Source organism: Columba livia, chromosome 1, assembly GCF_036013475.1.
Source record: "Columba livia isolate bColLiv1 breed racing homer chromosome 1, bColLiv1.pat.W.v2, whole genome shotgun sequence".
In the NCBI taxonomy this organism is placed as follows: domain Eukaryota; kingdom Metazoa; phylum Chordata; class Aves; order Columbiformes; family Columbidae; genus Columba; species Columba livia.
This window is the reverse complement of record NC_088602.1, coordinates 120,109,785-120,134,760: the sequence shown is the minus strand read 5'-3', so window position 1 is coordinate 120,134,760 and position 24,976 is coordinate 120,109,785. Positions and strand designations below refer to the sequence as shown.

Below are 24,976 nucleotides of genomic sequence, written 5' to 3'. Positions count from 1 at the left end.
GTATTGATTCCTTCATAGGTTTTGGATAAACCACCTAAGCTCTCAACAACATTAAAGCAATGTATGCTAATGCTTTGTGGCAATCTTAAGGTGATGTTGTTAAGTATGAATAATTAATGCATGCAACATGTTAAAAAGTATGTATGTGCACATAAGCATGACTTCTGAGTGATTTCAGCAATTATTTAAATGACTTTGACAAATGTACACAAGCTCTCTCAATGATTAAAGAAGCAAACCAAAAATGTTAGGGTACCATTTGCAAGTTGACTCATCTTTGCCTGAATATACAGGTAAGGCAAAATCTTCTTTGAATGAACATGAGTGTTGCTTGGAGGCTCCAGGGAAAATGTTACCCCTGGTGCAGATATAGATTAAGCAAAGCAGCTGAACCCATTACAGATAGTCATGGCCACACATGACGAACAAGACCAATGTCTTTGATAAAACTTTAGTTTTTCTCCTTGTGAGTTTCCAAATATAATTTCATCACCTGGCTCAAAAATGTCACTGTCTGCGCACTGGAAATTCTCCCCACAATGTTAACACCAGGCTTTACTTTTGAACCTTGCTACAAATCAGAGAGATGACATTGTGGATTCAGCTAATTTCCCCTCACTCCTTACCATTCTGCTTTAACCTAAGGACTTCTCTTTTTTGCCTTCTCTGCCAACTCTTTGTCTCCGTGCTTGTCGCGGTGTCCTTTCTGCCTGACCATGGCTCCACCTGAAGCCTATCATTCACAATTCCCCGCTGTGGTCTCCACTGCTGGTGCTCCCATCTCGCCCCCAACAGAAGCCGGGACTGGTTGTTTCCATGGAGTGTTTCCCAGTGAGCTCATCAAAGCTAAGTACCAAAGCATAATTAATTCCCTGCTGAATCAGCATGGATCCAAATATGCAAAACTGATGCTCTTATTTCAGAATCAATTTTAATCAAACCCCATCCCTCCCACCTCTGAACAACTACAGCTCCTGCATCAGGGTGAAGTGATTGAATCACACATAACTCTGTTTGGAGACTGAGAAGCATGAAATGCTGTGAGATGTTTTATACACAGAAAAACATCCACTTTTGAAGGTTCACCATTTCTGAACTATACATACTGCCGTACAAATAAAAAACCTGAAGACTGTAGCAGCCTGTTGTCATCACACAAAAATGACCATAACTTACCTAACTGAAGCTAGGAAGGGGAGATTAAGATAAGGCTCACAAAGAACCTCTGGTCCTTGCTCTTGGAGGAACATCACATCACCAATGGGCTCAACTTTGATTGTATATTGTAGCTATGAAACTTCAATGCCCTTTTACACCTGGAAAGTCCTGAATCTACTTAATTCTAAACAAGATACTGGCTCATTTAGATGTTAGGTATTGTAAAGACACGAAAGAGAAGAGCTGCTATTTAATACCTTTATCCAATCAAGATTCTTGAAAAACTTCAGCTTTAATGCCAATTTGAAAATATTTTACTACAGTTGGGAAACTACCATAAGGCTTGATTTACTATTAGGTAGTGTCTGAATTATTTCAGGTTCATTTAGTTCTCTGTTTAATATTCCATAAATTTTAAGGAGTACTTCACAATGAAATATCTTTTTCCTCATAAGGCTTGCACTCGACTACACAAAAAGAGGCACCATTTTGCTAAAATCCCATAGATTTGCTTTGGAGTTCATCAATCCCAAATTTTTAAATACCATGTAAACACTTTCCATCATATGAAGCAATATAAATGCAAATAGCAGGCTTAACCAACAGCATGAAAAGCTGTCTCTGTAGTCAGTCTTGTGTTATTTTACAACAAAATTACTATTCAAGTACATTATCCCACAAAATAGATCTCTCTTTAAAGTTATTAGAAAATGGAAATTATTTTTGGTGGAAACTGCAACCTAGACTCCAGCTATCTAATTCTCACCTGATCTGTCCTGGTGCAAGCATCTATGGTTTCGCAAGTAATAAACTACCTGCTAGCAGTTTTCATCTTCTTAATGTATAAGTGGCTTTGCAACATGTAGAACAGTACATGATCAGGCCCTAAGTGTTATCTGTGCTTAAAGCAAAATCCATTGATCACATTATAGCTTGGATATTTTAAAATTAATTTCAAATGGCAAGCATAACAAAATGACAGTGTTGAGTGTTCTGGAACCTAAAAATTGATACTTCTCTCACCATCAGTATAATATACTTATATTAATTAATGAGCACAAAAAAATGAGACATCAGCCTAGTAGATGAGCCCAGGGAACTGGGAACTGGGAAGATGGAAAGATCTTGAAAAAAACAGATAATATGAAGAATAAAAAAACCTAGGAAGTTGCATCTTAGTATCCCTGTCTACCAAGTAAGAGCAGAGTTTGACAATTAACCTTGGTATATTTGAATGGACAAAGAAAAGGAAATTAAAGTATGGTCCTCCCTTTCCCTGTATTGTACATTGTCTGTGGATTCTTACAATCTCTGGGCTGTACGATGGATTGCATGTGCAATCCTCACTGCCTCTGGATTTGCATCATTCATACTTGTGCAAAGGGGCTGTAGAACAAAATCAGTACAAGCATGAGGCTCCCAGTGCACAATGAATGTCTCCATCATAAGCACTACAGGACTAGAGTTCTTCCCACACAAACTCTGCTTGTCACCCATGACAGATATTTTTCAAAATTTGGCACCTACTCATCACACTCATGTTTCAGAAATATCCCACTGTTCAAAACAGCACTGAAAAAAATATCCAGGAAAGATGAATATGCACAGGAGAATACTGGCAGCTTTGCTATTCTCATATTTCCCAGTTTAAACTGAGTGATAATTCTGCCACAGCAGCCAAGATATTCATTCTCAGAATAAAATCCCACTTGTGAGAAGGGTTGCTACAATTAACAATTCTTTAAAAGTGCTAAGTAGATGTAAGTGGCCTGAGCCTCTGCCACGGATGACAGCGGGGATTTGAGCCAGGAATCTCCAGAGCTAAAAAAACACAACCAACCAAACATGAAGGAAGTGCCTGATGAGAAGGGCCTTTTTATAAAGGGTTATGCATTGTTTTTGTTCAAAGGAAACTCTTCCCACATGTCTGAGAGCCACTGGGGTTTGAAGCTTGAATAAGTTTCTGTGACAGTTACCCTCCTGATTAATACCCTGGGGCTGAAGTTTTGGACCCACCAAACTGAAAACGTAAATTGCCACAGCTTGAACTAAGAAGCAATATTTTTAGCAGGGGACTGTAACAAATCATAACCTCTGTGGATTGGCCCAGAAGGAGCAATGTCTAAAACACATGCTCACCAGCTGATTATGCCAGTAGCCTCTATCACAAGAGTGAACAACAAGTGAGAACAGGATTGCCTTAGAGCTCTCTCCTGCTGATTTAGTTGTAAATTAGGCTGTATCTGAGCCTTATTTAAAAGAATTTATGTTGCCAAACTGAAAGTGCATGGAGAGCAACAAATGAAGCCTGAATCTGCCAATGCAAACAGGAGAAATAGAATTGATCCATAGCAATGGTGATCGGTTTTCAAGGGAAAACAGTTTTACAGGCTACCTATTCTTGTCTGACAGTTTTTCCACAAATGGAGGACTTTAATACCACAGGCACAATAAATATTTTATGAAAAATCAAGATTCAATTCTTCCTTTATACTACAGCTTGTCCTTATATATGAAACAGTGTATCAAGGTTTTCAAGAGAGAGTTTTCAATCCAAAACTGGTATGTGTAAGAAAATTGGTTTACATGAAAAAAAAAAAAAAGAAGAGCATCTCCAGTAACTGTGGTTTTCTGAGAAAAGGCTGGAAAAGTTCAGCAAGGAATATTGTTTATAGTGCATTTTCTGAAACAAAATATGATGCAAAAGCAGTCAAATGAAGGGAAGGCCATGCATGAAATTTTCTTTGTAGTCAGCTGCTGATCCACAAATGAGTCATTCGTAAAGGCTCGCTCAGGTTTCATCTCGTCGCCAGCTCTGAATCTTCTGAAACCATTCCCAGAGATTCAGATCTGTCAGATGTGCCTCAGTCATCGTGCCACCTTCAGCAGTGCTACATGGGAGAATACAGGGCTGAGGTTTCCTCTCCCCACTGCTTTTCCTCATCATTTGTGCAATGTGAGGACACTGGTTGTGCCGTTTGCATGCTACAAGGGCTCTTCTTTCCCTAATGCCTGGAGTTATGGGGCTCGATGGCTTTATCACATGGGCAGAGCTGGACAAAAAGCCGTAATGGGAGCAGTGAAGCCAACAGGCAGCTCGGCGGCAGCAGCTGGTGAAGCCCTCCCAACACAGCAAGTTTTGATGGCAGCGTGTCAGGAACAGCTCAGAGAGAAGTGCTTAAAAGCCTGGTGTTGTGGAGAGACATGTCCACAGCAGCAGCACTGATACGGAGACGGCTGTGCCAGTTTTGGTTTTTCAAACTCGTAACCTCCGACACGGGACAACGCAAATGCAAATGCATTAGTAAGTGGAGTTACTGAGCAAGGACAGTGGCTGCTTTGCAAAGCAATTATCAAATAAAACACAAACATACCCACATCTGCAGATCTTGTGCCCTAGAACATTTTTGTCATTAAATCTCTCATGCTCTACCATCAAATAAGACTAGGAAAGCATGAAAAACCCTCTTGCTCCTATAAGAGGAATGTTTATAACCAAGCCTGCTAGCTTGCACACCAGACCTCAATTATTTGATGTGTAAAACATTAAGTACAACACCAGTGTCCATGATGGTTCTATCACTTTCCATTGGCTAAAATGCTCCGGTGTGGAAATAACATGGCATCTTCCTTCCTTCCTTCCTCTTGTTCCTTTTGCCTGAGGACAGACACCGCCTCAGCAGCACTCCCAGTCTTGGGTATCATAAAAGCAATGTTAGAACTCAGGGCCTGAATGCCAGGCAGTATGTTGTGCTGCCTCTGCTCTGCCAGCCCTGCCTCCCAACACAAACAGACAACTCCCACAGTGCCGCAGCCCCTCCTGGCTGAGCACCGACTCAGGCTGGACCTGACACAACCCAGTGTTGCTCTGTCACTACATCCACAAGTTACAGCATCTGATATGGACAATAAATGGGTTAATTTTTATATATATATATATTTTTTTTTCCTTTCTTTTTTTTTTTTTTTTTTCTGGTGCCCCTGGGCCACTACTCTAAATCAATGACAGGGAGCTCATGCACATGGTTCATATATAAGCAAATTCAACTACTAAAACAAAACAGCAGCACAAACCAATCCAAAATGGTAGTCTTAGAGACAAACTAAAAATAAAGCCTTTTCCCACTTGTATATTTGAACCCTTTTCAATCTTCTTTCCAGTCCAGTGTACATTTTGACAGTCAGCAAATAGTAGCTATAGCTGCAAAGGCAGCTGCCTGTTTTTAGGCACTCTCTTTAAAAATGCTACTCAGACTCAAATAATGTGAGATTTGAAATATTTACTAGGATTATAAACCTTCTCTTTCTGAATGGAAACACACTCCACGGAAGCTTGAAAACTCACGAAAATGAGAAAAACAATAATTTCACTGAACTGGCACAAAGGAGTCTCCATCCATGGCTCCGAGCCTTCCTTACTGTGCAGTATGCCCTCCAGTTTGTGAGCCTCTCCCAGAACATTCAGCCTTGAGTCCCAGCTCCAAAGCAAGCAAATGCCAAGCAGCCATTATTTCCATCAAATTCAATGATCTTCAAGAACCACCAAAGGAGAAGTTTCAATTGAATGTCTCTCTGAAGAGGTCAGAGCCAAGGTTGTAGAGCTTCCAGGTACTGTTTTCCATGGCAAATATGTTAAAAACTCTGGCATTACCACCTGTCCTGCTACAGCCATGGATATCTGTACAGCACGGTACACAGTGGGTATGACCCAGAACCATGGAAACCGTTTTCGTGCTTCAGGGCTGTGGCGTCTGGAAGCCCTGGTAAACTTTGTCCAAAGTAGATTTGCTAGACGGATTTTCCCTCAGCTGCTCATCCTGGAAGTAATGGGACCTCTTACCTACTCCAAGAAACTCCCTCTGCTTTCCATTTGCCAGCACTTCTCAAAGGAGAACGTCAGATTTGACATCCCACATCCACTGAATTTGCATTTTCTGTCTATGTTTTGTTTCAAAGAATGATTTCTGACCAGCTCTACCTAAAGTCCCTGTCTTTTCCTGTTGTATGCTGGCACTGCTTCTCCAAAGGCACTGATTCCCGTGACTGCAACAAAGCTGTTTTGACTTCACCAGCTGAGACCTGGAGACAAAATGTTTTCTACACAGAATGGTACCACAACTCATTATTTATCCTGTGTCACTCAAACAGCAAATATTCACAGTCAGTATGAGCACATGCATTTCTACAAAGCATACAGAGTTCCCTTCCACAGATGGGACTCCATGGGACAAAGTAACACTCTCTTCTTTCAGCTCTGGTGTGCTGAATTTGTGCCCTAACGTCATTCCTGTATGCTTGATATTAAACCAGCATAAAAGTCAGAACAGTCCATGATATATGTATATATGTTTAGGATGGTCCAAAAAGAAAAGAATAGGTTGTAAATCAAAAGTTATTTAAAAAAAAAAAGAAGGTTGATATATGGTATGATCAGGTCTGGAACATAAATATAGCATGATCTGAGTATGAAAACCACTCATTTTCATTAGTTAAGGTATTTAGGCTTCTTTTGACAATACAGACCAATTGATCTCAAGATAGAAGAACAGTCAGGCATGTGGTGCTATTGAGCTCATCAACAAGTCTTGTACTGAATTATGTAAATCATTTAAACGGATGAGATTCACCAGAAGGTTTCCATTGGGAGAAGTGAACCTTCATGCATACATCTGCATTACCTGCTTGCAGCTAAAACCGGCATCACTTTCAGTTGTGATACTCTTCTATTCCCACCTGCTTTTTTTACAACTATTTGTTTTTCCAGGAAAGGGAATTCATTCTTGTTTTTAGCTTAGCCCTAAGCAGTGCTGCCAACTGTGATGAGAATTTGGTTTCATAATGTAGTGGACAAAAATGAGTTTATTGGTTCAAAAATTATTTCACAGATATGAATGTCAATAATAAAGTGTAGTTCTATATTACATTTACCGTAGCAGACAAAATCATTAGGATCAAAAAATACAGCTTGAAATTGCTTTTACGATGCAGGTATTTAATGAACTGGTAGTGGTTTTCTAATCTATAGCTGATAGAAAAAAAAAGCCTTACTTAACAAAACTGAATGAAAAAGCCTCACTGGGAGCATTTCAGCCAAAAAAGATGTTCTATTCAAACTGACATGGCTTGCTAACATCACATAATGTTGAATACATTGAATTTCTCTTGCAAAGGGAAAAAAGAGTATTCATTGGATGAAGTAATACTCCAAGCAAGGAAATAGGCTACTGTGTAATCAGCACAGGGCATGACAATACTGTGTTTCAGATATCACTGTGAAAGTTTCTCTAGGAATCACGATTTTCTGCCGGTCTTAAGCAGCACATGGTGATGCCACACACAGTGGTTCAGCTATGCTGGCCAATTAATTAGCTTGGCAGAACTAATCCCTTATCTGTTCTCTTCCATTCTAAAGGCGTCTGCTCAAAGTGAGAAAAAGCATGCTCTGATCCTGGATTCCTTTACGTAGGTACTTGAAGAAAATCACAAATTATATTTGATTTAGACAAATACATGACTTTGTAGATCTGGGCCTTTAATTTCAAGCTCCTATTGTTATCTTCTTCTTACTTGTCATACAGATGATACTAACTTCAATTTTTGTATGGCTAAATATTTTCTTCTTTGTAGGTTCTTGAGCATAAAAATGCCAGTTTGTCCACAAAAGAGAGATGTGGTTGGTGATGTTTTTACACTTTTTTAAAAAAAAATTCATACAGTTAGTTTTTGTAATAAAAGAAAAGAGAGATTATATATAGATTAAAGAATCCTACCCGGTTGCCTTCAAACTTCAAGCGATCGTTGTTTGCCTTTGCTGTTTTTTCTGCAAGTTTCTTCTGTCTTTGAGGGCCTTTTCCGAAGAAAATGTAATTGACAAAGGCGTATTCAAGTAAGGCCAAGAAGACAAATACAAAGCAGCCCATAAGATACATGTCAATGGCTTTAACATATGGAATTTTAGGCAAAGTCTCTCGCAGATGAGTGTTGATTGTTGTCATAGTCAGCACAGTTGTAATTCCTACACAAAGAAAAAAAGAGCACATATCTTACAACTCCAAGCAGATCATGCTTCAATTTTGTTTTCATTTTTGGCAAATTTGCCTTGTCAATGTGAAGAAGCTTAAAAATTTGTGGAAGATGTCTCTCAGGTGACATCACTGTAAATGAAAGCAGAGTTAAAGCTTGATGCATCATTATTCTGTAACAGTATTTCGTTCTTACAGTCAGGGGAAACAGCTAACAACAGGGCCTGGCACCACTGCCATGGAGTTAACGTTGTTTCACATAAGCCAGTGCAGATGTACTGAGGATCTCCTCCATGAAGACCAAACTGATCTGTGACAGGAAGGCAAATAGTCTGCCAAGCATTGAGAGGTGTGCTCTTCCAGCATGGTGCTGATAAACACAATGGAGAGAAGTTATTTAAAAGCTACAAAACTAATTAGAGGTCTGGATAGATAAAACCATGTGCACATAGATGAGGTCCTTAAGGACATGGCTTAGTGGTAGACTTGGCAGTGTTAGGTCAATGGTTGGACTTCATGATCTTAAAGGTCTCCAACCAAAACAATTCTATGATTCTTTATTAAGGCAGAGTGTTCAAATGGATAGTGATTCTTCCTGTGTAGTTTTAAATTTCTAAGAGTTAAGCAGTCGGTTGAAGTTAGTCCTCTAGGGGCCCTCTGCAGTAGATGGAGAGAGACATGCACATTTCTAGAGCAGTGTATCCCATCTGTTTTAGTCACCTGTTTCAGGAAAAGACAATATAGAAGAGGGATTTGAGATGACTAGTTCAGAGCAGTAGTCTAATTTTTACACAGCAAGAAGTGAGATGAGCAGTGAGAGCTAGACAGGTGCATTTCTGGAAAGAAAAAGTGAAGGAGGGAAAGCCGTATTTTTATAGTGATCGACTGGACACTAATAAACTGCCTAGAAAATCTATAAGGTATGACAAACCCTCATTTATTTACCAAGGAATGGACATAGCACCTGAAAATACATCACAGAGCACTGCTTTGAAAAGCTGGTAAGAAAAGCAAATTTACTGTTGGTCTGCTTGAATTCACAATAAACTGCAGGGTCTGTATCTCTGCTGGAAATTTAATGGGAATTACAAGTCACAGGTGGCTGAAAACACTGATTTGTGGAATAAGTCTACATTGGTAAAAGAGGCAAGCCATTCCAATAGGTCCTCTCCATTACTGTTTTCTCTGATTCCATAATTATACCATCAGTTTGTAAGTAGTCACTAAAATGCAGGCAGAACAAAAAGAACAAAAAGAACAAAAAGGGTATTGCTGCCGTATTATGAAGCACAGCTTCTTTTACCTGAAGAGACAGGCATAAAGACAATATAACTCAAAGTCAAGCTGGCAGTGTAAACAGTGTCACTCCAGGGAACTGTAGTAGTAGCCTATGAGGTTCTGTAACAGATATTTTGTATATTTAGTAAGTCAGCATCATGCGGTTTTCAGTGCTTTTCTTCTAAACAAGTGAAACAAGTGTGTGTTGATGTCAGATGTTTCATGGTTCGAAATACAGTGGAGACACACAACAGCACAAGCTTATTTAAAAATTTTATTGACTTTAACTCACCCAGCTCTGCAATGAAATTAGTATAACTGACACATCATTTTTACCTAAAGAAACTTTGATGAAGTCTCTAGAAAAATTCCATGTGAGCACAAGGAATAGGGGTGAAGGAGGATGGAGGACTGCAGCAAACACTATCACACATTTGCAGCCCAAGGGATTTCAAGAGCCTGAATTAGTTTCTTTCTTTGCAGAATTACCTGCGGCTGCTTCCCATAAGGGATTTAAAAATTGCCTAGGACCAAAGTGATTCTCATATCGGAAATCCCATAAATTCCTTTTAAGACACCAGAGGTATCTCACTAGCATCCCACAGATGCTTACCACAGCCTAGGTCAACAACGGACTTAAAAGCCTGTCCAGTGGAATGTATAATGCCTACATTTTTGGTGCTTGTTCCAAGGCTGCTATCTAGATTCCAGAGGTGAAAGTCCTGAAACACCACACAGGCAGAGTTTGGTGTCTCTCTTGGTGATCCAGAACATTAACTACACTGAACAGAAAGGTGGCTATCACCAACCAAAAGGAAATAGATCCCGTAGGAGATCCTGACACTCTGCAGGCAAATTCCCTTCTGAAGATCAATAATTTATTTTTAAGTACAGCTGGATGAGAAGCAGATGACACTCACTGATCGTAGAAAAATAGGTTAATCTTGTGATTACAGCCCTTACCAAGAGTGAGAACTCTAGACATTATTTTTCTCCTCACTCTAAGGACTGTGTTTAGGAACTTCTAGGGCAAACTAGCGAAAACTCAGTTTTGAGCAGAATTGATGGTTTTGAAAATTTCTCTTGAAATCAGTCCTGCATCAGCCTCTATCTGCAGTGTCCAAAGCACACAGTCTCTGGAATGAGCTGCCCTTTGCTCCATGCCTGGGTTTCTCTGTCGAGGCAACTACTGGGTTCAGTGCAGGCTGGAGCACACATGACATGTGCAGTAAAGGACCATGGGCAGGAACAAACCAAGGAAGGGAATGAACTAGAATCAGGCTCTTGTGGAGAACACAGGCCTCCTGCAGCGGCTGAGTAAAAGCTCCGTGTCCCTAAGAATTGCACAGGAGTCCTTTCTCTAAGAAACAGAGAGGCCAGCAGCCCTTACCCTCCTCTGTAAGCCCTTACCTTACCCTTCCCTTTTCAGAGCCAGTTACATATTTCCAAAGGTGCTATTATTGCCTTTAAACTTTGACACCATTTCATATCAGCTTCAGAGTCATAAAGGGGCTATACAAAGGAATGTAGCATTAGATCCATGGCACTGAAGTTTATTATACAAACATCACAGACATAACCACCAAGGCACTAATTGTTTTCTCAGAAGAACCTACTAGACGGATTTTCATTCTCTCAAAAGGACTTTCTATCAATGCGAAATAGAGCATTTGGGGTCCTGAGCTTGCTTTGACTGTACTCTGACTTTTGTTTTAATATTAGTGTTATCACAGTATGGTACTTGATGAACTTTTACACAGAAATAGGCCACATGAGGTAGTCCTATTCCTTAAACAAGGAAAAAACCATGTGAACACGCTACAGAAGGGCATGGAATGTCACTCAGTTTGGTAACTTCTCTCTAAGCATCTGTTCTCTGCAATGCTGGCCAGCATGTAAAATCTAGATGCTGACTGATGTGTTTGAAATATTCCCCTCACTTAGCCATAATGTCTCCAGGATGGATTTTTGGTATCCAGTAGCTCATTTATGAACACAACAGAGCTGTTTGGACCCTATGTCCCACTTCCCGTGAAGCTACTGCTTAGATAGTTGCTGAGTGGTAATGCCAGATTGTGTCATGCCCATGTGCAACAGCTAATCCACAAGATCTGCAGAACTATTATACAGCAAATGCAGTTAATCTACAATATCTTCAGTTATCTAAGTTCAGATACTAGGATGCAATATGATATTGCACAAAGGTATAGGTGTAGCTGCCCAAGTTGCTTTGATATGTGGGAGGTGGGGAATCATATGGACATGGGTTGGAGTTCTAGTTTGCTGTGTTAGATATCAGAAAAATAAGGGAACCATGGAATATGTTCCTGTTTTAAGAAGAGAAGAGAGTATAGCAGGAAGTTATACAGCATAGGTTTAGTGACAAGTTTTGGGCAGGAAGCTATTGGGAAGCACAGGGCTGAAGACAGGATTTCAGATTAGAGGTAGAAATAGTCATAAGGATTTATGGATCCATTTAATCTTCCTTTTCTATAGCTATCCCTGAGTATGCTTTATAACTGATGAAATATCTCCTGTGAGATATTTTGGAGCCATCTTCCCTTATCTAAAGGATACTTTGGTCTGAAAATGTCTGGGATCACCAACCTGTGCTAAATCCATGTTTTTCTGCCATGAGGTAAACGACACTTTGTCATAAAAATGCACTAGACATACTGTGCATTCTGAGGGTTAGATGGGATGTCATGGTCCATAACTGAGATGCCCCTGCCCTCTTACCTAGCACATGGCTCTCGAGGTCTATTCCTGCCATTGTCAGTTAAAGCACACAGGACCTCAGGTGGAGCCTTGGAGCCACGCTTGTCTTCCCACACTAAGCTGGACTAAAAGCCCACGCTCAAGCCCTTGGAGTATGATTCTGGAGCTCGTCCCCTCACCGAAGCTACTGACAACAACGTTAACTGTGATGAGAACAAGGCTGGGACCCATATGAGCAGCTAATGCCAGAGATTTAGTGGTAGCTACGTTCTTGCATGCAGCATGCAGGGGAAAAGTCATCACTTTTGAGGCAATACTGAATGACATGATTTTGACATAAATTATTTTGGAATATCAAAACACTGACATCATGTTGCAGTCTTTAACAACCTCTGAAGGCAACATTCAGTCTGACATTTTAATGTCCCACTCATTCTTAGCACATACCAAGGGCAACTCTTGCTGCTGATGCATCGTAATTGATCCAGAATGACACCCATGATAAAATGGTAATCAGTATGGAGGGCATGTAGGTTTGAAGAATAAAGTATCCAATATTTCTTTTCAACCTGAAGCTCAGTGAAAGTCTTGGATAGGCACCTGAGGAAAGGGAGAGGAAAACACCGTTATTCATACTGAAGAAAAGACACTTGTGGATACTTGTTTTCAGTTTCTGTAGAAACTAAAGCATGCGCATTTTATGGGGTTGTATGACATCTGCAGAACAGTAGGGGAAACACCTTCACTGTATTACTGGTTGGTATTAAAAGAAACCTTGCAGTGAATATAGTGACATCCAAGCAATTTGTTTTTGGGAAGAAAAGAGAGAGGAAGTTATTCTAGATTATTGAACAGATGGGTGAGCAACAGATAGCTTTTAAAAACAGATGATTAGGTCTCCATGCAAAATGCTTACCCAAATACGCAGTTTTATGTGTAGTATTTATATTGAGAGGATTAGCAATATGCATATTTTTGTATTTACATGGAGGAGTTGTTCATGAGATGGCACTTCTTCACTGCAGCTCAACTATAAGAAACATTCTACTTGTGGTGTCAAAAATAAACTGTAATGAATCTGAGTGAGGAAAAGCCTTCAGACCAGATCCAAAGGCCTTTAACATTGATTAGATCTGGATAGGATTTCTCTTCCAAAAATATTTTAATCAATAAAAGAGAAAATTTTCTATGTCTGTGTACATATACATACAGTATATAGAGTAATCATGAATTATTACAATTTGAGTAAATAAATAATGAAAAATAATAATAACCTCAATGTCAATGTTTCAAACAAAACATTTTCTTATTCAACCTCAAACTGACATATTTCAAAATTAGTGTTACTCTTGCTGAAAATATTTTATATATTTAGAAATCTCAAATAGTTAAAAAAATTGGAACTTCTTTCACCAAATGCAGAGAATCAAATCTGAGTACAGCTGTACAAGACAAAGGTAGTAAATCATGCAACACTAGCTCCATGATTTCAGTGTTTGCATTACAAGTCTTAGATGTAATACTTCTAATAGCTCATCTAAAAGCTCTAGTTATAGTCAACATCCTCATAAACATTACTGAACATTCCGAGGGCCCAACTATATATTAGATTACCTCCCATCCACTCCAATGCAAATATGTGCGAGATACAAAAGATTACATCTAGAAACTATTTAAAAATTACAAACTTCCCTTTAAATTATATTCATATGTTTGCATATGAAAAAATGCTACACTGTTTCCAGGCAGCAGAAGCATCCAGGGAGCATCAAACTTTGTGCAAGGATCCCTAACTGTTTTATCAAACAATGTCAGAGGAACTACCAGTGGAAAGAAATACCTGGTAGATGTATTGAGTTGCTGTGATTACTTCAATCAGTAATATTTTTTTTTCCCAGGATGAAAAGCCTTCTAGTTTCACCAACAGAACAATACTGGTAGAGTCAGAACAACTTACTTAATAATGAAAATCAGACCAAGGTTTTCTGTAGTCTAAAGCAATCAATATAATCTCAGCGAAGAATCATTTAGACTTTAGTTTGCTTTAAATCTTCATTTTCCAATGACCAATGTTTAATTCCAAAAGACAAATTCTCTCTTTGAAATCATGCATGCTTTTTTTGCTAATAAAGCTTAAATTTTTCATTGGGCTTCTTATGAAACCGGTTCCACGGCCTTGTGCATGCAAACTATGTAAATAAAACAGGAACATACTCTGCCATCATGAAGTACATAAAAAATGTAGTGGACCTGATCACCTTTCTGCAGTAAAAGTAGTGCACCAGACAGAAATCTTTATAAAGCTCTGTTAAGGAAAATTATTTCATATAATATACCATCCACGTAAAGGATTCTCTAAAAATCTGTTCCTTTCCAAAAGCCCTGTTCAGGTCTGGGTGCCTGTGGAATATCACTGACAGAGGAGATGACTGGACAATCTCCCACAAAATACTGATTCTTTGATAAATAGTCTGCAGAACTAACTCAAGAAGGTTCAGTGGAACTGAATCTCTGAAAGCTGCTTCTTAGGTTGCTCCGGTGCAAAGGACCCTGGATGCACTGGGGAACCTCAGAGACAGAGGAGAGAACTTTACTATTGATAAAGCAGAGAAAATGGTGTGGATGGAAGAGAAGCATGTCAACAGTAGAGAGAAGTAATGTGTCACCTATGTCAGTAGTAATGTTCAGTCATGAAATCCTGAACTGAGAAACAGTATGACAGAGCAAACTTTAGACACTTATTTTAAATGCTTCACCTGTGACCGTCATCCACTGCCTGTCACCATCTCCGTTTAATGAGACAAAATGAGTACTGAAACTAGCGAGACCTGGCCTTAAAGATGGACTCTCCAGACAGACTGTCTCAAGGACAAAGACATCAGCACAAAGTTGTTTTAAGCACCAGGTCCTTTGTGCAGAATCTAGAAGATTCTAGAAGAATCCTAAGAACCATACCTACAGCCAGGGCTGTCAGTGCTGGCTGACCTCCTGCTCTAGAACTGGAGCTGGACTGTAATACAGAGATGCAATTGCAAATCTGAAGCTGCACTCTTCCTTTTGAGACGAACTGTAACATTTAGACACCAGCATGTAGTTGGTGGATATGACATAGCCTCTACATGTGGGCATGACATAGCCCCTACATCTCTTTGACCAGCAGCTGAAGACTAAGAAGGCTGCCCTATGCCACCTCAAATAGCAGTTGATTAAGCGGCTCACTTGAACTGGCATACACCAGCTGGGTGTCTAAGCTCCAAATACATTTACAGGACAGTTGGTTTATCTAGTCAGTCTTGTAAACAAAACCTAGAGAACTATCCATCTCCTCCAAAAATAGACTCCTGTTGGTAGACTGAATTGTCTCCAGACTCCACCGACTGTATTGACTAAGTTATCATCAACTAAGATCCCTAGAGCATATATAAACACTGAGATTATACTCACCTTAAATCAGAGCAAGATGAATCCCAGCCCTCAAAGTCTCAGAGTAGGTTTTGAGGGTCTGTGGTTCCTGGGAAATATAACTAAAACTCTTGCTGGCATCACAGCTACTAACTAGAACCGACACATTGCTCAATTTTATAGAAGTAAATAGGATGTCATCCTGTTTTGTGGTGATTTTCCAAGCTCAAATTTTATTGGGAGGTCTGGATCTTGGCAAATTTCAGAATAATTTGGTCTTTGTATAGTTCAGGTCGAAATTGAAACATGAACTAGTGTCCTTATTTTTCTGTACTATGCGGCCAGAGTTCTCCTTTAGGTAGCTCTCCCTGAGATTACTAAAGTTAATATTACTTTCACCTGTATTGCTTTTATGTGTTCACAGATGATCTATTTTTCTTGTCTCCAGCCTGTCATCTCTGCTATAGTATCTCACCTCCAGCAAACAGACCACAGGAACTTGTGGGGGAAAAAAAGTTAAAAGAAGGAATGTTCCTTATTTCCCTTGCTTATTTCCCCCTATTTGTCCAGATGGCTAAAGCGCAGTTGAAAGGATGGGTCATAACCTGCACGGAACACAGGCTGTAAGTCCAGATCTTTATTTATCTAAGAAGGAACCATCCTGTGTAATGTATTTAATAAAAATTGATTTCTTGTTGAGCTTAACAATTACACTGTTACTTGTCTGATTATGCTTGGATAACAATTTGTCAATTAAGGCTCAGCACATTCAGAGATTAATTACCAGGAAACTCTAGTTGTTAACATTCCATCAACATTTGTTTTTTGCCTAAAGAACAGTGTTGCTGTTCAGGGACCAGATTTGTTACTCTTCCTCCCATCTCATATAACATGTTGATGTCTATGGGCTAATTTAAATAGTACAGGAATTTGGCCTGAAGTATTTAAATCTAATAACAGCACTGAGAATGCAGGCATGAAAACAGATACTTAATCAATAACCAAGCTCAAAATATTCCTCCTTCATATATTTGGGCAGTTGGTAAAAAGTAATTACTTGTTTTTCTTTCAATTGCATTAAAAGCTAGCAAGCTGAAATATCTAGCTCCAAGGCTAAATTAGTCTCTTGCTGTTTTATCCAAGTATGAAGCAAGATAACAGAGTTGGTCAGTTACAGAATTCTTATTTTAATGTGTTCTTCTGGGAAGGTTCTGTGGCTAATTGGAAATGTACTTTACAGATTGATCTTTCAGGATACAGCAAATAATTAATTTCCAAATCTTTTAAGACTACTCTCCTCTGACCAACAGGTTGCTAATCTGGCTCTGACTGCTATGCATCTTTGAAGCTTTTAGGTGGTGTTTTACATATCTGCATCTCTGTTCAGTTTCTTAGCATTTCTGCATAACAGACATTTAGGAGGCAGATCCAACACACATTTCAGGTGTTTGCATGCAGATATTTACACATGGTTGGTGCGTAAGCTCTCAGTGTAAACCATGAAGATCTAGACTTAAGGTCAATCAATTCTAAGGGTATGATTCAATTGCCTATACAGAGGTGTCTAATGCCATTTGAGATGCATTAGGCTACTGAAGAGCAGAACTTACTACTAGTCAAGTAATTAACACTGAGGCACTAGATTGGCACATAGGACACAAGACTAAGACTCCAGAACAGCAGCCTGACTACCAAGCAGGATGCTCTACACCATCTAAAGAGGCACCTACGTTTAGGTAACTGAATTGTGTCCTAAGAGCTATTGACTTGACAGAACAGAGGTGTTCAAGAGCAGAATAGCTCTTTAGGCTGCATTGACAGCACTGATTTGATGTCATTTGATTATGAGCTTAATTCAGTTACTGACACATAGGCATCCAGTGCCATTTTAGAGGTCTTATGGCCTTCAGATGACATTAGAAGGATAATTAAACAATTTTTTTTTTCTTCACAGCAATTTAAATGCTCCTGCTTCTTTCCACCAAGGATAGAGAGAACAAGCTATTCCCCATGTCTTTGCAGATGCCTTCTAGATATTTCAAGACTTCAATTCCCACCAGGTTTTCTCTTTTTTTAAACTACACAATCATATCTGGCTCTCCAGCAATCTCATGTATTGCACTTTCTGGACTTCTTACTTACTAATTTTCCCTGGACCCTCTTCTATTGCTCCACAACTGTCCTGAAGAGTGCTGGCCATGACCACAAATACGCACCTCAGGCCTTAGTAATGCAAGTCAGATTCCTTGTAGGATGTGGTGTGCTGTTTGTTTTTTTTTTTTTCCCCCAAAAAGGTGTTATTGGCTCATGTTCAGTCTGAGATCAAGAGTAACCCCTAGATTTCTACACACAGAATTCTAGCCTAACCTGGTATTCCCTCTCCTGAATTTGGATAGCAACAATTAGTTGTGCGAATGCTGTGTTTTGCAGTTGCCCATACTGACCTTTATACTTTTTTCAGACCCATTTGCTAACTTGGTAAGATCATTTTTAACTCCAATGCTATGCTTCAACATGCATGCAGTTCTTCCAGTGTTGTTGCAGCCCTGCACAGCTTTATGTCATTATCTCTGGGTTTTTCTCATGCTTACTGTTGCTTCTCAGTAACTATGGGAACAGATTTTTTTCATTTGCAGAAGTTAGACAAGATTATACAGCACTGTTCCTCATGGAGGATACGATAACTAAGTACTCCAAAAGCTGTATAAGGCATGGCTCGCAAGTCTTCTTTTAGTTTTATACAATCAAAGCACACTAGTACTGAAACATCTGAAATGTTCACTGAGATACTGTGCTCAAAGAACTAATATCTTCCCTTGAGACTTCAATAACCTCAAAGCCAAAAAAAAAAAAGCATGCCTGACTTATTTTCCACAAAAATGTAGAAACTGGCCCTAATTACTAGGACCATAAAAAAGTAGTGTCTTCAGAAGAAATACAGAAGAGTGTGCTGACTTTATCTGCCAGATTCACTAGCACGCTTCAGATTTACAATGAAATATGTGTTTTTGAGAAACAAATGTGACATCTCCCCTGCATGGAAACATTTCTCGCATAATTACATAATTAATAAAGCATTTTTATAATGTCCTGTGCCAAATAATGGTAAATTCAGTATTGTGTCTTCATCAGTGACAAAAATTATATGCTTCAGAAAACAGTACAAGAAACATGGAGTAATCTGTTCTCTGTGACTGTCTCATCCTACTCCATAATATTAAGCTGTCTTAAGCCCTGGAGTATGAGACTTTTTACTCCTTCTACAAGATTTTTGGAAAGAACTGTTATGACCCTGAAAATGTGGTCAGTCATGTAAGTGTCTACTCCTTGTTTTTATTTTCTCTCATATTTGGCTCACAGCTCTTTGGTTTTCTCTTTTTTTCTGAATTTATCAAATCTCTCTCATCTCTAAATTACTAAATCACGCCCTTACTGAAATATTTTATCATGAATAAAAGGTGGCTTTGGACTGTCATGAAACTTCACAAGTGAGTTCTCTGTACTCTCACTGTTGACTCAAAGAGCCATTCTACAAAAGCATACCCAGTCCTGTGGAGGGGTAGGCAAACTCTGGCTGCCAAAGGGGACACAAGCCACAGAATAGAGGGATATAGGATTAGAATATCTGTTTCTCTAGAGAAAAAACCCTTCCATTCATGATGATAAACAAGAACAGCAGCAGTTGGCAAACTCCCTTGTATTAATTTCAGTCCCAGCAATATTTACATTTTGTTCTGAAATACAATTCGTGTTTCTGTGTACTTTGAAACAGATGCTGTGCCCAAAGAGTGGGTGAAGTGATGCTTACAAACATAATAGAGCCATGCTTCATTTGTTCTAGTGTGCTGGGACAGATGGAACAGCACACTCCTGTGGTCTGAAGAACACGAAAAGCTGGAGCCCCCAAACTGTGGCCCCACACTTGCTGATGGCTTTATGTGTTGCTTTGGTCTTGTCACATATAACAACATTTTCCTATGCTGGTGTGTAACATTGAACATGTGAATCAATGCTGCACTTTGTCACCTGGAGACTTCCAATGCTGTGAGTTACCATAACTTTTATTACATATTCAAGGAAACAAGAAGGAAACCCAGGGATCTAGTTTTAGTATCATAGCATTGGCTGTGCATACAGTCTTATATACCCATCAGTGCAAATCAAGATATAAATGGCATTACATTCACTATACAACAACAAAACAAATATGCACTGAAAAGTAGTAGGGAAGTGTTGATAAAAACAGTGGCTTTTTGGCCTAGTATGCCAAAACATACTTATGTAGGATCACCAGTCCTTTATGCTACATTTAAGCTGATGACTCAGAGGTGAATGGCTTCCTATTTTTTTACATCACAAATATTTAGGCACCTGGTTAAGTATCACATACACACACACACACGAAAAAAAAAAAAAAAAAAAAAGAAAAATAAACAAGATATGCTATTTCATGGACTCCTGCCTCCAGACTTTATCAAGTAAGTAATTTCTTTAGCCAAACACACAACACAGTGCTAAGTCTATATATAATTATGATTAATAAAACAATAACTGTTGTACACAAAGAAATTAAACACAACAAGAAAATTACAATACTTGCCTGTGGCAAAGACAACATTCTTTGACACCAGTCTATATTCCACGATGGAGAACTGAGGAAGCTCAATCCTCTCCACACCAGTGACTGCATTATCTCCACCTCTCCAGTAGAACTCTATGTCATCAGTTGTGTAGCCGTCTGCAGGCAAAGCAGGAGAGTAAGTCAGAAATAACAGCAGACTCAAATGCACCTTCAAACACAGTGCATACGGTTTGTCATTTGAGGCAATGAAAAGAATCAGAACAGCTGGAGTGGTGTTCTGCTCTGCATGCCTGTGGGAAGGTCTCCCTAAAAGCTGTGCCATTACAATCTGTGCAGGAATTTGAGGCAAAATACTGTTGTTGTTTTGTTGTTTTTCTTATCTTTTTTGGTATCACTCTCATAAAATTTACATGAGGATTAATGGCCCCTACAAGACAGAAAATGCTACCCAATAATCTGCAGAATTGCAGATTAGCATGATTTAAGACATCATACACATTTAGCAATGAAACCAAGTGTATATTTCTGCTGATAAACACCAGAAAAAGACAGATTATTCAATGAATACAGGCAAAAATAACTGTGGCAGATCTTTTCCTCTAAACTGAAGAATGTGAGTCACAGCATTTCCATTAGCTTCTGTAGTGGAGGACTACAGTTGAAAAGAGAATATGTACTAGTATTTTCTGTATATGGACCATAATCTCCGACCAGTAACAGGACTGGAGTAGGAACTCCTGAAGTACAAAGATACATTTGAATTTGCAATCCTAGGACATGACTGGGTGGAAGATAGAATCTGGTTCTGTGCAGAACACAACTGCAAATCATAAATGGGGCTGATCTGAAAGCCCAGGTGGGTTCTGTAACAAGACCATTCATGCATAAAAAAGCATACTGAAGGAAAATGATATCACAGTGTTTGCTCTCTTGAAAAGGAATCTGATTAAAATATGAACATTTATTCTCTTGTGTTGAGGATAAGCATCCAGTCACTGTCACTGACAAGTCAGTGGCTTCATTCTGTCCTATACCCATTTTTCTAGGATATATCCATCCATCTAGAAATGGATGACCCCTTATATTTTTTTAAAAAGTCAAATAAACAAACAAAAGGTGATAATTACATGATTCACATAGTGTTTATAGACATCAGTGTAAATATTACAGTTTTATAAAAGGAAAACCACCCTGCATCTGAACAAGGTTTTACATGCATTTTCTTATGTACATACAGCTTTCTATTTCCAGAGTGCAGTTCTGTTCATCTAATGGGTATCTTCTTAAGTCCATCATACAAGCTGCAGTGGTTGTGATTCTGTAATACAAACATCACAGAGAATTACTGTACAGCCAGTATTCCAGGTTTTGTTTTGTTCATTTTGTGAAGTGAGGACTCTCTAAAGAATAGCTTACAATAAATGAGAATCTGGTCCATGGTTTTACATGGAGCAGCAGCTTAATGTAACAAGCATTGCACTGACTGCAATGGAACAATCCATTGTGACTTACCCTTATGCAACCAGTCCCTTTGGGCTTCAATGGACCTATCTGCATATGCAAACATTACACAAACATTTGCTGAGATTAAAAAATACGACTTTATATCTGAAAATGTGAAGCAAAAAAAGTCTGCTACAAACGTCAAAATGATTAGAGCTGTGTGAATAACAGATACTTTGGTTTTATGTCAGCTCTAGAAGAAACCTGAAATGTTGAAAAAATGCCTGAAGTTCAGCAAAATACTTAATTTCAAAGTTGAATATATTTCTCTGGTTTTCAAAAGTAAAGAGGATTTTGTAATTAAGTGTCATATAGAATTTTAAATTTTCTCCACAAATAACAATATATTTTTGCTTCCTGATTTCCAGTGCAGGCAATTTAGCACACTAAGGATTAATGTGCAAAATGTTTCACTATCAATGAATCTGCATTTTTCATTAAGCTCTTCTATATCAGGAGTGTCAACAATACACAAGCACAATCAAAACCATTGTATTAACAGCTTCACACAGCATCAGCACTTTATTTTTAAATTAGTAGACTTATATATTTGTACTAACTTTTAGACAGATATAATCATATCTCGTTATTAATCTTCAATGTATCTTAGTCTTTTGCTGAATCACAGCCTTCATCAAGAGTCTGTACATTATTATGCATAATTTTCCTTATAATGGCTCCATGTAAATTTCACATTCGAATTCTCTTCTTGGAGTGACTAGATCCATTCTTTACTGATCCTTTTCTGATATAAACAAGTGATAGATCTTGTACACAGTTAGTTCCTAAACAAGTAACAGTCTGGTAATAATTTGTGCTAGTAATACGAGAGGGGAAATGCCTTAAAAGTACCTCTAAAAGCTGGAACCCTCAATGTCAAGGTTTTGTCCATCTGTTTTCTGTTTTGAAGCCTTCTCTTCAATCCCTTAACCTTTAGAAATTACAGTCTTGTAATACTGTAAACTACTCTAAAATTCAGGGGCAACATTTCAAAAGGAGAAAAGTTGTTAGGTGCCTTTCTTCAGCTTTTTCACACTAAAAAACCCTTCTGTTGTTATTATGAATCCTCCATCCAGTCTCCCAGAAAAGAAAGGAAAGAATGCTTATCCTTTAGTATATAGGTTATTTCAGATGGATAACCACATAATAATATGCAAACGAAAGGATTAAGACCAATACAACTATCTCACAGGACAACAGAGGCCACCCTCCTCTGACTGAGAAGGTGCTTTTGTAAGAAAATATTGTCATTTCTTTGCACAGGGAGGGACAGTTCTATGAGCACAAAGGCAATGGATGAACTAGGAGAGGAAAAAGGTCCAGGATCTGCTACTTGTCGTATCTTCTCACCTGTGTTCCTACCAGTAGCCAGTGAGAAAGGCACACAGCTGACCTTTGTCCTTCCCAGCCATACCTATGGCATGATCTACAACTCTACAAATGCTGTTCACTCTGGGTGTCCTCTGAAGACCCTTATCTTAGTCCCACAGGCTTTCAGGTACTAAGTGTTCTATCACAGGAAGATACTCAGGTCAATCTTCCTCCAGCCGCCTGCTGGGAGATGCTCTGGTTCCTCTGTTAATACATGTCCCGGTGGGCAGGAATAGCTTACAAACAGCAATTACTCAGCTGCTCTGCAGTTTAGGGGGACATCTCTTCAGTCAACATCTGCAAGAGCCCTTCTGGACCCCTAAGCGAGGTTCTAGACATAGGGTTATTAATTATGGAGATTAATGTCCCCTCAATATGACAGCTACTAGCAGCTCTAGCTAAGCATATAAAACTAGGACTAGCCTAGGGTCTTAGAGGAGAAGACTTAGTCTTAAATCTGTGATCATTGACGAACATTTTAAATGACAAGGTCTTAGCAGTGATCAGTGTTACAAAGCCCTACTGACTGTGCAATTAAATGATCTTGCTCCTGAGTCAATCGGTAACTGTGCTCAAAGTAAAACAAGCAGGCACACTTGGGCGTTGCTGCTATGAGTTTTCTATTCCACACTTCAGTACATTCACTCAAGCTAACCCAGGGCTCATTTAAGATCCTGCAAGAGAATCCACATAATCGAAGTTGATACAAGAGGGAGTGTGGTACCAGGATCGTAACTATTATGTTGTATAACCAGCTTTAATGGCCAGCCATACAGAAAACATGTACTCTACAAATGCTTAATTTGATAGAATTATTAAAAACCATGCATCTGGTCAACTTGCATTCAACTTACTACTTGCCTTATGACTTTTTAAGGAATAAATTTTTATTTTTGCCTGTTCACATACCATAGTGGTTCTGTGTCACAAGTTCCTCTATGAGAAACTGCACACTCTTGCTCAAGTAACTTTTTACACTACAGCAAAATGTATGTTTTTAATTTCATAAATATCTACTAGCAAGGAAGATACGGCTAGACATGCATAAAAACAGACTTATCCCATCTACTCCAAGTAAGTTGAGTGCTCAGAGGTCCCTCCTGAATGAATATTCAAGCAAGCAAATTTAACTTGCTCAAATGCTCACCAAAAGCAAATGTTAATTGCTCAGGCTTGTGCACGCTCCCAAGAAAAGCAGGTTTATTTTTTTATGGGATGGGATGCTGTGTGACACAGCAGGACAACAAGGTTTCAAGAACTCATCATCTCAGCAGTGACAGAGAAACAATTACGAGCCAGACAAAGATAAAGCAGTACACAGGTACACATACATTTTGGGTGAAAGCAATACACAAAGGAAATATTTTTAATTGTTTAGAAATCCCTAATCCAGATATCTGTCATCATGATAGAACTTTTCTTACCCTTCTCTGCTACCTTATTACTTGGCTGATTGCCTTTGATTATTTTGATATACTGCATAGGAACCTCAACTGTGATGTGCTGGGAGGTGCTGCATAAACAACCAACAGAAAGGTATTTTCTTTCTCCCAAAAGCTTACAATATAAATCAATCTAAGCAATATAAATACTTCCTATGAGACTCGGTCTCAGTCTCGATGGCTAATTTGATCCTCTTTTCATCTTGATACAGAAATACACTCATCCAAAAAAGAACAGAAGTGTGGTTGCCTTGTCTGATCTATCACAGCTAACCTTTTCAACTTGCAAACATCCATCATGTTTTATATTTGGGTGATAACTATGTGAGTTCTTTCAGATAAGACAAACATATCCCTCCACTCTATTTATTTATAACCTTTAGCATTGTACTGCCTGCGAATAAGAGCTCTATATATGGCAAACACACAAGCAGTCGGAAAGAATATATTTTTGATCCCCGGTCTATAAAGTCATGACTTCCTTTTTGGTATATTATGAA

At 38.8% G+C, this 24,976-nt stretch overlaps 1 protein-coding gene across 1 annotated transcript in view; it reads right to left on the bottom strand.

Moving 5' to 3' along the window:
• GABRB3 (gamma-aminobutyric acid type A receptor subunit beta3) overlaps positions 1–24,976 on the bottom strand; it is a 115,728-nt gene that overhangs the window by 7,837 nt on the left and 82,915 nt on the right. Inside the window, exons 5-8 of the mRNA XM_065075363.1 lie at positions 21,396–21,478; positions 20,179–20,316; positions 12,624–12,776; positions 7,929–8,173 (exon numbers count right to left, since the gene is read on the bottom strand). Of these exons, the coding sequence (XP_064931435.1) occupies positions 7,929–8,173; positions 12,624–12,776; positions 20,179–20,316; positions 21,396–21,478 (619 nt within the window). The remainder of the gene's footprint in view (positions 1–7,928; positions 8,174–12,623; positions 12,777–20,178; positions 20,317–21,395; positions 21,479–24,976) is intronic.